The following is a 15,170-nucleotide window of genomic DNA, read 5'->3' on the forward strand; positions in this document are numbered from 1 at the left end:
ATAACTTATTTCCAATTCTATTCAATAATAACATATCTAAATAATTATTTACTGATTATTTCTTTAATTCTTTTTGGTACTCAACAATACTTAAAAAAGGACCTTTTCTGTGTGTTTGAAGTTGGATAACGCTGGTAAACTCACACTTTTTAAGCCCAAAACTAACTAACAAAATGAAATAACCATACTATTTTTTAATAAAGAAGAAATATTTATTGATCCAAAGACAGGTTTTATCTATCTTGGTATCAAAATCACTCCTGAGATTAAAACAATCTTCTCAACAAACTATGCAGGCGCGACAAAGGAGTATTAGTAGGGCCACAATAAGAAAAAAATATTATAGCTGGAATTGAGAATAAAGTTGAAATTTAGAGATTAAATTCAAAATATTGTTTTGAGGAAAAAGGTCGGGGATTACAGTTGTTTCATGACAAACTGCCACGGTTCCTATACCCTCTGATTTAGTGAAGTTGTACTTCAGAATCAGTTTTCGTACCAAGGAAAGGATTTCTCTTTTAGCACATAAACACAGTGTGGTGATAAATATAAGGACGTTGAAAAGATGGTGCAGAAAGATGCGGTCAGATGGAAAAGCATTGGGAATTAAGGTACATAGGAAGCAAAAACGTATATCCAAACTTTACTGTTACCTTAAAACAGTGGTCCCCAACCCCAGGGCCACGGACTAGTAGCAGTCTGTGACTCGTTTGGTACCAGGCTGCAAGAGTTGAGGCTCGGGTGTGAAATTTATGGTTTTCAGGGTTTTTATCACTTTTTTGTGTTATTTTTTTTTTTTTCAGTCATTGTTATCATTCCCCTGGGTCTTTTCCCGTGTGTTATGAATAAATCTTCTCTTTTTTTTTGGGGGGGGGGGGTGTGTACCAGTACTGGTTTTATTTTGTTGTATTTATCCGCGACACCTTAAAGGCTGGTCCCTGAAAATATTGTCGGACATAAACCGGTTTGTGGCGCAAGAAGGTTGGGGACCGCTGCCTTAAAACACTCTAGTCTGAATGACTGAATTGACTTTGGACTCCTGAAGGCCACAAGGATGATTGTCAAATTGTGGAGAAAAATTGAGGTATCTTTTAGGAATAAATGAAAGTGTTAACTTGTTGTATTACACTGGATGAAACTGACTTATATAATGAGAGAGCTACTTATTACTTTTAGCAAATTTTCAGATTTTCAGATGTAACTGCTGTGTGTGGGTTGGAGAAATGCAGAGGGCAATGGAGGGGGAGGGGTCCGGGCACAGGCGTCCCCTTGGTGGGCTCCACAACTTCACAGCAATGGGTTCCTTGTTGTGTCCTTCCATCTGCTGAGGGAATAAGGTTCACTTATTCCCTCAGCAAACTTTCCCGGCTGAAGTTTGAAGGAGTAGAGGCTCCTCAGAGTCCCAGATGAAGCGCCACGCTGCCCCTACTTGTCTGTGTGTGGGCCTTGAACAGAGCTTGCTTTGAAGTAACAATGCTGTGATCTTTGCTGTGATCTGACTAGGAGTGACTGGAGTCAAGTTTCCCACAGCTCTCTCCAGTGATTTTTGGGAGCACTATACCTGGGGGGGGGGGATCCAGTATACTTCAGCTAATACAACCAGGTCTTGGTTTTGTTGTTGTTTTTAAGCAGTTTAAATAAGAGTTAATATAGTATAAAAAAAATAGATAGAGACTCTAACACGCATTATCACAGATTAGCAGCTTCATCTTGTCTACTACAAAATACCAGACTGAAAATGAAAGCCTTGAAATAGTTCTTAAAGATAACTGAGATAATTAAAAGTTTCTTTTAACTCCCACCAGAGTTAAAGTTTGCATCGAGCCTGCAGCATTTTGGAAGGCTTCCAGGTGGGGGGGGGGGGGGGGGGGGTGCTCTATCTGAGCAGACTTAGCTGATACACCAGCGCTCCAAACTTCCTTATCTGCATCATGTTTCTTGAAGAGTGTAATCCCACAGAGTACTGCAATTACAACCTTGCTCAGTGTCCTGATGTGGACCTTATGCAGTAAACTGTGCGTATGTCCTTTGGAACAACAGGGGAATATTAAAGCTTGGAGACAGCTCAACATTTCCACGTTTTTTTTGTCAATTTAAGTTATTTGTAAATAGAAATGATGTGATTGGAGTTCCACCTCCATTAATTATAAAAGAACAAGTCTCTGTTCTGTTCATATTTTATATTTACTTAATATGCACGTTGGAAAAAGCCAGTGTGGTGGTTTAAAAAAAATGCATCAACATTTAACAGAAACAAAACAAGTGACAAAGCCATTATGAGTCACTTGACTAGATCTATTATTGTCACAGGGTTAACAACTCTGCAATAAACCCCATAGCTGATTTTTTGGGTTGTTACTGCCACATAGTACCTGAGCAAACACGCTATGTTACATTTTCTCTCTCTCTGTCACACACACATGCAGACACACACACTGTGTAAGTGCAAAAAAAATAACATTGTATAGGAATAATTAATATCAATATCATCTCTCCAGCTTTCAATCAGCACCATGGACAGCAGGGGTCGGGGAAATGGACAAAGTTGCTTAGGTAATGACCTCAAAACAGATTTAGCCTCTCCAAAGTAACATAAAGACAAGTGTAATGTTTGTAACCATATAGGACAAAAGAAAGACGCCCATTAACCACAGGTCCTCACATACTGACTGGACGTGGTCACCGTATAACAAGCTCACTCATCAATCGTTTTCAGTGGGCCAGCGTCTACATATACCACACGCATATTACAGTACGAGTGCGTATTTTCAACATATAAATGTAACGATGTTTGAATCCTTTAGAAAAACAAAGACAAAAGCCGTCAGAGCTTCACGTTTCTGGCCTTTGCTCGGCAAAGTCACTGGCAGCACTGCTTAGATCCACAGTCCTGGCAGTATACTCATCTTGCTGATAAAGTGTTTTATAGTTGATGTCAACAGGTTCCCACACAGTTTCCACAAATCACAGCAGGGTCAGGAAGTACAAGTGAGCAATCTTGGTGTTCATGATTTAAAAAGATGCCCACTGTCATTTTTTAATCAGTGGAATGTAACAATAGAGAACATTTTTGCAGCTGAAATGTAATTCATAAGGAAAACATGTACTACATAAATAAAGTTAAACTTTCACAAGAGAGAACTATGAATTAAACATATAGTGGAACTTTATAATCTGTCCAGTTTTAAGTAATGCAGTCAGTATATACATCCTTTGTCTAGGGGCACATTTGATATGTAGATTGGGTTCTTCCTGTTTTTGGGCGTTGGAACTTTAGCACAGCTGCCCCTTCAGAAGTTAAGCCTTTGATTATGTAGATGACCCCACCCATGGATTCAGACCGTTCTCACTATCAGTACATTTCCATTAACATGGAATACACATTACAATACAATTTCAATTCAATGTTTGGTTACTTCAGGGTTTGTAAAGACAGACTTAAAAACACTGACTCTAAAAGTCAGAGTATAACAGGCATAGTGCATTATTCTTTAACAACTATGTTCAAACCACTAAAGCAGACCATTAAGTCACTCCTTTGTTAGTTTTCTTCAGTGTCAAAAGCTCACAGAAAGCATCACCCTTCCTATTGAGAGGTGAACTTCAAACATCTTTCCTCCATAATCCACCTTAAACTGCTCACTGAGCAGGGCTTTGTCATGTCTTACTCTGTGACCAGTTAGTATTGATACTTTGGTTTTCTTTGCTTTTCAACTCATCGGTGCTCTTACAAAATTGTTGGCTGCATGTGAAAAGATAGTCTTGATAGCTTCTATTGTGATAACTGTCCTACCTTTGCCGTTTAATATATGCGAGGGCTGCTTTTACAGACTGACAACATGAGCTCATCAATTGTGTTATATACCAACTAACGAGTGAAATGCACAAGAGGAAAAAAATTCATAAAAAAAATTCACATACCGAAGCAGAGTTGTCCACACTTGATTTGCACAAACTATCCTCTACAGCGCATTAACTTTTTTTTTTAATTTTTTTTTTTTAAAAAGGAAAACATTTAATTTCCACCACTTCAAAGTATTTCTTTATTTCAGCACAACATGCAGATATATAATCCTGCCTTAAAAAGGTTTAATTCCATTCCTATTAAACGTTGTTAGAGGAATCATGCAAGCAACACCAGCTTAAACATCTGAGCGTCGCAGCAAATGCCAAATTCTGCCCCATCAAAAAACTTCATTTCAGCTCATTTAATGAAAAAGGGACCATCTTTAACCAACAATATTAGCAACCGCTAATACTACAGTAGGGTAATAGCCTCAATTCTTATGAATGTGCATTTAAAAGTGATTTTTGATAATCTACAGTACTGCTTATAACATAGTACACCTTTAAATTCAATGTGGGCCAGACATTAGCACATCTGCATTAAAAAAAAAAACAAACAAAAAACACATTTGCAAATAAGTGCTGATTACTGTGATTATCCAACGGACATCATTTGACGATGGTAGTCTTAACAATTGACAAAAAACATGATCTAAACTTTCTAAGTAAAGAAATCGAACAGACACCAGTTGAAATAAAATGTCATTTTATTGTTCAGCCGTGTCACAACCTCGTCTCCAAAATAAGCACAGCAGGACTACAACTGTTCATCAACCTAGCTACCTTTGATAGCACATAAAACCAGGTTTTATAAGACCACCAACGATAGCGTTAAACTTTTCTATCAGACAACCAATGATAGCATACAAAATAGTTGTTAACCTACCAGTGATACTGTATATAAAACACTTGTCTCTAAATTTATCCCCAACCCACCCTTAATTTCACCCGCATCCCTCTTTAGAACATTTGTGACACCGACATATTTTATGCTTAAACAAGCACATAAAGAATGCATAATTCTCCATTTTCGAGATTATAAAAAAAAACTACACAATGTTACACTTTAAGTCAGAGTACAATTCAACTGATTATTAGTGTTCTACACATTCGACCATAAACCAAAGGAACATTGTATAATATCACTATAACTTAACACTACATGTAATATACGTTTAAAAAAAATTACAAATGATTAGCATTGAAAAGGAAATGAAGATGGCTAGTGAAGGCAAGCTGGGTCAGTACCATAACAGAATGAGTAATACAAAACAAAGAAAAAGAAAAAAAAGAAATAAAAAATGTATAAGAAAAATAGAAACAAAAAAACTGATAATACAGGCAAGGCTAAAACAATTGTGTTTCAAACTTTAAGATCCATCTCTGTTGCACTCATCCATAATGGTAACCTGCTCCAAGACCTCCAATGAGTGATTCCACATCTGATCCTTTAACCCTTCTCCCCCCCTACACACACTTTCAACTTGCTTAAACATTCCTGTGGCAACCATCTTAGTTTTCTTGTGTCAGGCACTTTCTAATACCCCTTACTCCTCTCTTTACCTTTAACACACAGGCCAATCATAATGCTGCTTCAGAAAATACAGGCCAATCACAATGCAGGTTCTATCAGAATACAACTGCAAAAAAGCATAGGACAAAGATGACATATTAATATCGTGCTGGTGATATGAGAAAGAAAAAGCTTTACTGCTAACTGATAATCAAGTCCATCTTACCAATTCTACAGGTCTGTGTCAAACCAGGCCAGCTGGTTGCTGTCCATTAGGTCCTGGGTGTGGCCGAGGTCTGGCAATGGATCAGTGTGGTGACCCAGGTCGGGCAGAGTGTCAGCATGGTAGTCGGCACCTTCCATCATAGGGTCTAACAGGGTGTCCTGACCGTAAGCTGGTGGGTAGGCCCGGTAGGCTGCATCTGAAAGGCAAAAGAGAGAGAAAAGTACAGTAAGTGATAAAGGGTCCAAAGTATAAACACACTGCAGTTTGGGGGGGGGGGGGGGGGGGGGGGGGTGTTAAAATATTTTTGATCGTTTACAAGAACAGTTATTACGCAATCTTAAATATTGCTTTTGGTCCGTTTAAATCAGAATGGGCTTTTGATAAGAGTAATAGATCAATACTTTAACTCTCAAAAGAGAGCAGAAAATAGATCTGCAGGAACAGTCTGGTGAAATTGTGTTGTGACTTCTCCAAGATTGATCTTGGCAGCAAACTGTAAAACTTGTATGCTAGCTTGCGGCACATCATTCTAGTCAATCCTGTTAATTAACTGGGCGATGCAAGTCTTGGTCAGGTACGCAAGACTACGGTACTGTTTTTGTGACTTTGTTTGGGTGCGGGGAGGGGGGGGGCAGTCATATGGATGTGACTGAAGTCCTCAGATGCACATAATTTTAAAAACAAAGAACAAAAATAATTTTCTTAGTCCAGGTTTGATTGGCATTACTTCATAGTGACAAAGTGGCACTAATACTGGGTAAGCATTTCTAGAAATAACCATTACATTTTTAGTTAAGCAAATAGTACAAGTAGAATTTCAATATAGAATTTAGAATATCAAGCTTTGTTTAATACATTTTCTAACACCACCACATGCATGCTGCAATTATAAGATTAAGTTTTGGAAGAAAAAAAATTGCTATTAATCACAGCAAGTTGTGCAATTAATCTTTTAAGTCAACTTACAGAGCTGCACATAAGAAATAAGCATATATAAATGAACAAAATTGAAGTACTCACCGTCCTGCCTATAAGCAAGAGGGTCTCCCTGTGCGCCTATATCCAATCCCAGGTCTCCGGTCTATAGAAAGATTAAGAATTGAGTGAGGTGTACAATTTGAGGTAAACCAGCAAATATAGATTAAGGCAAATGGATCATAAATTATTGCCTCATTTTCTTGTTTCAATGGGGAAAAATGCAAAAGTTAAAGATATTAATGTACACGTACATCATTCCAGGCCATAGGCTCAGTTCTGAACAAAGAGCTGGTCAGCTCCACAGAAAGGCGTTTCTTGTAGTCCTGGGGCTTATCCTCAGACATGCGGAACAGGACAGCTGCAGCATAGGTTGCTACAAGAAGAATGCACAGCAACAGTCAGAGATTTCAAGCTACCACTAGCAAAAATGTGTACAGTTTGTATTTTGTTCCTTGCACACTCACCAACTCCCTCATTACGGGAGTGCAGCAGCTCAGTGAGAGGTGCAGTGGCTCCTTCAGCTTCGATTGCCTCAGCAGCTTCTTTATCCTGGGCCAGTTCACACAGCACACCTGCTGCCACACGCTGGATATTCTCCACTGGAGAATAAAGCAACTGAAAACAAAAGCAGACAATAAACAATATAGTTAATACAATTAGTGTAAGTAGTGGACAAATGGTGCAAAAAAAAAAAAAGGTTCAAAATAAGTATTTTGGAAATTTTTAAGTGTCACAAACATGACACTTAAATAAAAAAGATATTTATTTTAAAAAACGAAACACTGGGCGTGGAACTGAAAGTTGGGGTTTTATCCTCACCTGGACAAAAAGTGGAATGGTGTTGAGCCCTCTGATGACGATTCTGTTGTGCACATCTCGGGCCAAGATGTGCAGAGCTCCTGTGCAACCTTCCACTATTTCCTCCATGCGCACACCCTCCTGTATGATTCAAGTTTTCATGAGATGAAAAGGAAAAAAATAAATAAATAAATTTAAAAAAAAAAAAAAAAATCCACATTCTTGATGTTCAGATAAAGAAAACATCTAGCTTGTTACACACCACAAACTGCTGCTGGTTGCCTCCCATGCTAGTGCGCCTCTGGGTGTCCTGATGAGCTCTGACAAGCAGCTGCACCAGTCGAGGAATAGCGCCTTGCTCCCGCAAAGCACTGTGGTTGGCTGGGCAGAGAGCCAGGTTGCGAATCAGACCAACTGTGGCCTATAAGGGAAGGAATATTTGGCATATTTAGAGTTGGAATATATTTTCATGAATTCTGAGAGTGATTTTACCAGTCATCTGGAAATATGTAAAAGTAAAGGAATAATGACCTTGATTAAAGGCCAGTGGGATGGAGGGTGCAGCAATTTGACCACCACAGGCAGGCCATAGTGAAGGCGAACAGCATTCTGGGCCATCTCAGCATCCTGATGGCGGGAAGTCAGGTGACGAAGTGCACAGACCGCAGGCTCTGTGATGTCCTCTCTGTCACCAGCTCGAAGTACTGTTCGTACTAAAGCCTCAATGCCACCAACCTAACATAAGGGGGGGATAGTGGCAGATAAAGATTTATTTTTTATTTTTATTTATTTATTTTTTTTAATTCATTTCCACACCACAGAATTTTTTATAATTTCTAAGAAGCTGTATGTTTACTTACCTGACAGACCATGAGTTTGTTACTATAATTGTTGCAGGTTAGGTTGGAGAGGATGCCTGCGGCACATGTTACGACATTGATGTCATCACTGCCCAGCAGCTGGACTAGAGTGCCCAAGAGACCTTCCATCCCCTCCTAGAGAGCAGAGGACAGGACAGAAAAGACATCCAAATAAAGTACACTCAATCAGAATTTATGCGTTTTATTCAAGAAGTTACATTAAGTGGGATTCTTTTAAGGAGGCGGCCCTTGTATGTTTACCTGTTTAGTGGCAGCATCTGAAAGATTCCTCAGAGTCCAGAGGCAGTTCTGGACCAGACGCTGGCTGGGGTCTGTCAGATGAAGCCCCAAAGCCTGCATGCCTCCTACAAACAAGGTCAGACAACATTTTACTATTAGAAGCCCTTCTGCACTGAAGAAAAGCACAACAGTAAACAAGCGAGACCTGTAATAATGCCCACAGTTGTACTGCAATGATTTAAATACAGCATAAATTTTTAATTTGTATTTATATATTTTTTTAATTTTATACATACCAGCCTCTACAATGGCAGGCTTGTTGCTTGAGCAGACTGAGAGAACCTTGAGCACTCTGCTTGTGGTCCACAGCAGTTTCTCATATGTGAAAGTCCTCATGATGTTGACCAGAGCCTGGGGACCACCGCTGGCCAGAATGATCAGCTAAGAATAAAGACAAGTTTATGTTTATACTGGCATACAAACTGCTGGTTGTATTAGCAGACAAGTACGAAGACTATGTACTCAAGTTGATAAATTAGTCAGAGCTCCAATACCTTGCTTTCCTGATTGCCATATGCCAAGATCTGCAGGCAGTCAGTAGTGATGGCCAGGAACTTGACATTAGTGTTGGACAACAGTGCCACCATCTTCTGCAATCCTCCAGCTAGGCGCACTGCCATTTTTGCCCCTTCCTGATGCAACAACAGGTTGTGGAGTGTGGTGATAGCATAGAACAAAACACTGTCCACCGGTGAACTAAAGGAGAGGGGGAAAAAAAAAAAAAAGTAGTTATGGAAAAGTTGACTCATCTTCAAAGAATCTACATAACAGTAAAATGCAAACAAGCATGCCACACATTCACACACACAAGAGTGCAAGTTTGTCATACACAGGGCATTATGACTCGGCTTAGATGCCCATAAAAACAAAAAAAATTAAAAGAAAAAATAAATAAATCAGATACACCAAGTGCCATTACACATTTTGAGTTGTTTGCATAAGCCACAGATGCAAGACCACATTTTATGAATAATCAAAATTGTTTTAACTATAACTTCCAAAGATTATACAACCATTAATAGTGCAATTCAACAGCAGTTTTATTAAGTCTCCAGAAGCCTATTAATTGTCCAGTTAAGTTTAGCAGTTGGAAATGACTCAGCAAAAAAACCCAAATAAAAAACAAAACAAAACATTATTTTACCAGGACTCACATCTACTGTAAAGCCATTTGCAAATTAATGCTGATACTTAAGAGAACTGAACCAGTACATCACATTTTCCTTGCTCTGTTCTCATCTCTCATCCAATCTCAAGGCAACATTTACATAATTTCAAGAGCAATAAAAGCAGTACAGAGAAATGCTCACTGCAAAATGGATAAAAACCTCACGGTCAAACCATTAAAGCCCTAAAAACTTTAAAATGGTACCTATATGCAAGTTTATTCAGCGGTTTTACAAAAAGGTGGCAGTTCCTTTCTTCTTGATGTACTGCTCCATCTTTCACTTAAACCATTAGTAATATGATTCCAGGAACAAATTCAAACACATGTGCGCCATCCAACAGGCTGTAACTTGCCAGAGATCCAACTGTTTTGGCTGTGTGTTTAGGCTTTTCATGAAGAAACGCAAACACTAAAAGAAAGGAAGGAGGGCAGACATTTCAACTGAGTTGCAGGACCTTTTCTTTTGAAATTTGTCTGGTTCTGAATGTCTGGATTGGCTATATTGTAACACAACCAACATTTGTCAATCTGTTTAGCCCACATCAAAGTACGCGTGCTAAACTGTACATAGTTATGGAAAATTATAATAGTGCCAACATTTTCAGTGTATTTGCTTGGTCATAATTGATAAGACTTACAGCAGAACACTGTTGCATTGTACAGACTTGCACAGCAGACTGCGGAAAGCTCAAGCATCTGAGAACAGATGATCTTAAAATAAAGATATTCTGCAAATAACTTTAGTCGTACAGGACTGAAGTAATCATCTAACTATACCAAGCAGACATTACAAGCTAAAAAGCAGCACTACATAGCACATTGGGTAGCACTTTGTAATGTCTCACTATTAAGCATTAGTAAGGTGCTTAATAGTGGATTACCAAATCCATCATTTATATATCATTATTTCTCCTTAGAATGTAATTTATAAATACAGATGTAATTGTACTGATACATACAAGTACTACCCATCTGTTAATGTGCACTATACAGCAATCGCTGCTATTAATCAGTCATAATATATGTATATTTATAAATGCCATGTTAAGTAGGAGTAATGTTATATAAATGATGAATTAAGCACTTGCCAATACCTTAATAGCAGGAAATTATAATAATGGGCAACCAAAGATTTAAAGAAATGTTCTATACAATGCTGAACATCCTGGACTGGGCACTGGAACACCATCCTAGAGTGTCTTTTCTCACATATAGCAAACGCCACCAGAAACATCAAATTAGGCAAGTTGGACACATCAAGCAGAAAAGTATAACGACAACCTACTAGCTGTGAATTGAACATTTATTCCTCTTGAAATTGGGTAAAAGTACAGAGAAATGCTCTGTACTTAATTTGACAATGGAAAACCTCATTGTTAAACTATTAGCTAGCCTCTACCAATCTCACATTTGCACAACTGGACATTGAACAGAATATGTCCAAGGGAGATAGTAGATTAACGACCTAACACCTGATGCCACTACATTTGCATTCACACATGCACCTCAACCTGTAAATGTCTGTAAAGTTCAGGACTGCAGTGCCAAGTGTGGAAATTGCTTCAGTCAGGTGTTCTGTATTCTAGTCACCAAATGTCTCATTGACATTCTCCATTACATAATCTGTACTAAAGGTTGAAGGGGCTGGCTGCAGCACATGTTACAATTTTGATTTTGTCACTAAAATCCCATTTCATACCTCAGCATCTTGACCAGGGCAGGGATGCCTCCAGACTTGAAGATAGCAAGGAGACCCTCTCGATGGTGGGAAAGGTTGTGTAAAGTGCCAGCAGAACAACGAGCAGTCTCCACATCACCACTATTTTGCATGGCGCGAACAACTGCTGAAACCATTTGTGGTGAACGCATAAGGGCATGGCGAGATGCCTCTTTCTTTGACAACTGATGCACCATTACAGCTGCTTTATTCACAACAACCTAGGACAGAGAATGTGTTTGTTAGTGATGCCAGCTGTATTGCTACCAACTACAACGATATCAGAAGTTGCTTTGTCAGCATCTGATTTTATTAACATGTTACGCATACCTGGTCCTCATCATTAAGCAGTTTAGTGAGTTCAGGGATCGCACGAGTGGCCAGCTCAGCATCATCTTGATAGTTAATGAGGTTAACTACAGCATGCTTTAGCATTTGCGATGGCTCTGCAAGACGCTGCACAGCAGTTGGGTGGGCTGCATCCAACTGAGTAGGTGGAATCTGGATGCCCTCCTCCAAAGTCTCAGGGAACATGGCAGCGCGTACACGCTGGGCCCGGGTCATGGCATAGCCCTCGATGTCTGACAGAAATGGAAAATTACAATACAATTACGCTACAGAAATATAAAGAACAGTTTTTCTTTTAGCATTTCAATCATGTACAATCAAGCCTGCCGTTTTTATTTTAAATGAATTTTTATTAAATGAATTTATTCCTGATCAATTTTTTAAAACAGTAGTAATTTCACAATACACAAGAGTAAAAACACCACCCGAAACCCAATCAGTGCCTAACAGTACACACCACATAACCAAACCAGCTCAGAGCCTCAGGCATGGACACCAAAAGACCTCTGAAGGTGTCCTTTGATATCTGATACCAAGACAGTTCATAATCCTTTAAGTCCTGTAATTTCCAAGTTGTAGTTGACATGAATCAGACTTGCCACAGCATGAGCTTGTAGTTGGTCCTTCCTCGAATCATTGTCTGTTGGTACTCACTACAGGATAAGCCTTTATGCCTCAGGACCACTAAAGCAGTCTTACCATAATTTGACTCTTCTCAAAATTGTTTGTCTTTATGTTTCCATTTTATCTTACATTCACCATATTGACTAACATATTTCATGAGTACAAATGAGCGAACATTTGAGTAGATATAATATTTTGGCTTCTGTGCCTACATTAGTATCTCATACCTGTAGCCTCTGGAGTGAAAGGTTGGTTGAACTCCCAGTCATAAAGAGTTGGATCCTCCTCTTCAGCATCTGGGTTCCCTTTACCGCTCAGGGATGGTGCTGTGGTTGTGACGCCAGACTGAATGCCTGAGTCCAGATAGGACTGCTGCTGCCACTGACTTACAACAACCTTGCTGTCACCTATTGCCATGTCCAACTCCATCAAATCAGCTGTGCAAAAAAAGGACAAAGAAAGTGAGACACAAGAAGGAATACATGAGAAAAAAATAAATATTTACTTCACCAACTTTAAGTATAGTTTTCAAATAAGATCTTTCACCAACCTTATTTATGGAAGTTTGTTGTAGGAAAATAAAGAGCGGAAAAATAAAATTGACAAGTATACATTTGTTTAACTGAAACCAAAAAAAATCTCTCTCTACATGTGATACTCTAGGGTACTTTGCTGGTAATTTTAACATTTCTCGTCATACCAACTTAAGATGCATTTAGTTTACTGAAAGACAAAACTAGATGAAAGAAAAAGCTAAAAACAAATTATTTAAGATACCGTGACATCTGGTCATGCTTCTCCTTTTCTCAAATGAGCTTTATACTGAGATCTTAAAACAAAACTCTTGAAAATGATCAGTTCTCCATACTTACACTGGGTAGCCATTGTTCTTGCCTGCCCTCAGCCCGCACAGCAGATATACCTGTAAAAAAAATGTTTCGAACACTCAGGAAAAACTACCAACTCAAACTCAACTTCATTTCTGGCAAAACCAAACCGTCAAGCTCTGGGTTTCTCCAGTGACCACTCAACATTAAAGCCAGTCTACTGCTCTACCTGTATAAGTGATCGAGATGCTTGTTTGGTTTGCTATCTTAGCTTTGAGGGGAAATGCCGAGCCTCCACCTCCAAACGAGTGAGTAAAGCGGTGGGTATTTCCAGGCCAGCACGAACACAATTCACCATTCAGCGGCAAAGAACATCAAAGGCATATTTCTCCCCCTCCCCCTACCACGGCCAAGTTCCGACCTCGCAGCTTGGGTTTCCAATGAGAGAAACTACCCCCCCCTCCGCCCCGCAATCACTTCAATGACTCCTCCTCTCATGGTGGGTCCAACTACAAGCGTAACAAGCTGGCTAATCACAACCAAACGAGAAAAAAAAAAACTAAATGGATGGTCACACCAATCACCAAATATATTTTATTCGTACACAATTCAAGGACTAGCGTGTATTAGCCACCCCTATTAGCTAACAGGTTGGCTAGCTTACCTTGAAAGCTCGCTATGCTAGCCTAACGTGCGCAGCTAACTAGCGGATAGGTTAGCTAACATAAACAAACACTGTTTAGGAATTTGGCCACTGGCTAAAAATGCGCATGAGCCGTCCTGAGAAGCAACCAACATAGCCGTTATTTTTCACAAACAAATTCATTAGTACAATCCCAACTTTCAAGCACGCTCCCATTTTTAAATTTCTGATTTGATAAGCACAGCTAGCCAGGACGTATGAAAAGTAGTTCCAAGCGCCACCGTACAAAACCTGCTGTGCTGCCAGCCAAATCAGAAAACCCCACCGGAGCCCCCTCCCTAGCCAAAGACGATTTTCTTTGCTAAACCATACCCTGACGCACTGTACGATATTGTATAAAAGCGGTAATAAGCGTAGCATATTTACCAGAATCGAGCGGCTCCTCCGTGGTTCTTGTCAGGCGAAAAAAAAAACCCTTTCTCTTAGCTGAAAATAGGAGAAGGGCTGCTAGGTGAACCACCCGTAGAAGTCCGAACCACACCCGCTGCTGCGCCGCCGAAGATGTTGCTTCCGCCAGTGCAATCAAACATCAAGATGGCGAGCGGAGAAATACAGTATTCTTCCGCACTTGGAAAACTAGGGCCTCGGATTTAAACAAAGTTGTAGCATCAAAAATCACAGTTTTACCGTAATAGCCAGGTATTGGTGTCTTTTTGTTTTAAGAACAAGGGCTGTGTTGGTTCTTAGGTCTTATAGCAAGGTAATGAGAGTTTTTCATGTGGGAAGCGGCGGTGGGGTAGTGGAGGGGAAGGCGAGGTGCCTTCATTAGACAGGAATGAGATTCAGCGGGTGCTAATATGACAGGGAGCTTTGATTAACATTCAGCAAATGAAAAAGGCACAAACATTTCCGCTAATAGCACTCTACATTCATTTACTTAACTCAGTGAATTAAGTCGCAGTTTTGGCAAGCATGGTCCTAGCACTTTCTATACCTGTATACAGTTAAAGAGGGATTTTGCAAATGCTTGACTGCAGTAGTTAATGGAAGAAGAGGAGGGTGGATAGGAGAGGGGATGGGATGGAGGGACAGAGTCAGCTACACGCTATATAAAATTCCTATAATAATTACATAATTAAATCGTCCACATTGTAATTTCTAGGAGGCATTAAGTGATCTTGAACTGATACATGAGGTTTACAAGTCTTAGGATCATTTAATATTTTGATTATTTTGAAACTATCGGAACATTGCTAATATGTGCATTTTATTCTGGGCAGCTGTATATGTATTTGGTATGCACAGGCTGTGTATCAGTCTAA

General features: G+C 39.5%; 1 protein-coding gene across 1 annotated transcript; it reads right to left on the reverse strand.

Moving 5' to 3' along the window:
* Positions 1 to 4,535: 4,535 nt before the first annotated feature.
* On the reverse strand, positions 4,536 to 14,412 carry LOC135933090 (catenin beta-1-like). Its single transcript, XM_065470993.1, has 17 exons — positions 14,275 to 14,412; positions 13,251 to 13,300; positions 12,606 to 12,815; positions 11,737 to 11,987; positions 11,389 to 11,627; positions 9,016 to 9,217; positions 8,758 to 8,902; positions 8,483 to 8,586; positions 8,222 to 8,356; positions 7,893 to 8,096; positions 7,624 to 7,782; positions 7,383 to 7,502; positions 7,028 to 7,178; positions 6,815 to 6,936; positions 6,606 to 6,666; positions 5,586 to 5,781; positions 4,536 to 5,486 (listed from the first exon to the last, which is right to left on the reverse strand). The coding sequence occupies exons 2-16, from the start codon at positions 13,261 to 13,263 to the stop codon at positions 5,591 to 5,593; spliced, it is 2,307 nt and encodes a 768-aa protein (XP_065327065.1). The 5' UTR covers positions 13,264 to 13,300; positions 14,275 to 14,412; the 3' UTR covers positions 4,536 to 5,486; positions 5,586 to 5,590.
* Positions 14,413 to 15,170: the final 758 nt, after the last annotated feature.

The sequence above is a fragment of the Pelmatolapia mariae genome, linkage group LG22 (assembly GCF_036321145.2).
Source record: "Pelmatolapia mariae isolate MD_Pm_ZW linkage group LG22, Pm_UMD_F_2, whole genome shotgun sequence".
NCBI classification, from domain to species: domain Eukaryota; kingdom Metazoa; phylum Chordata; class Actinopteri; order Cichliformes; family Cichlidae; genus Pelmatolapia; species Pelmatolapia mariae.

Coding starts and splice junctions, on each gene's coding strand:
- LOC135933090 (XM_065470993.1), bottom strand. Junction 8,903..9,015: donor ATGGCAATCAGGAAAGCAAG/GTATTGGAGCTC, acceptor CTTTATTCTTAG/CTGATCATTCTGGCCAGCGG. Junction 7,783..7,892: donor CCCACTGGCCTTTAATCAAG/GTCATTATTCCT, acceptor CTTCCCTTATAG/GCCACAGTTGGTCTGATTCG.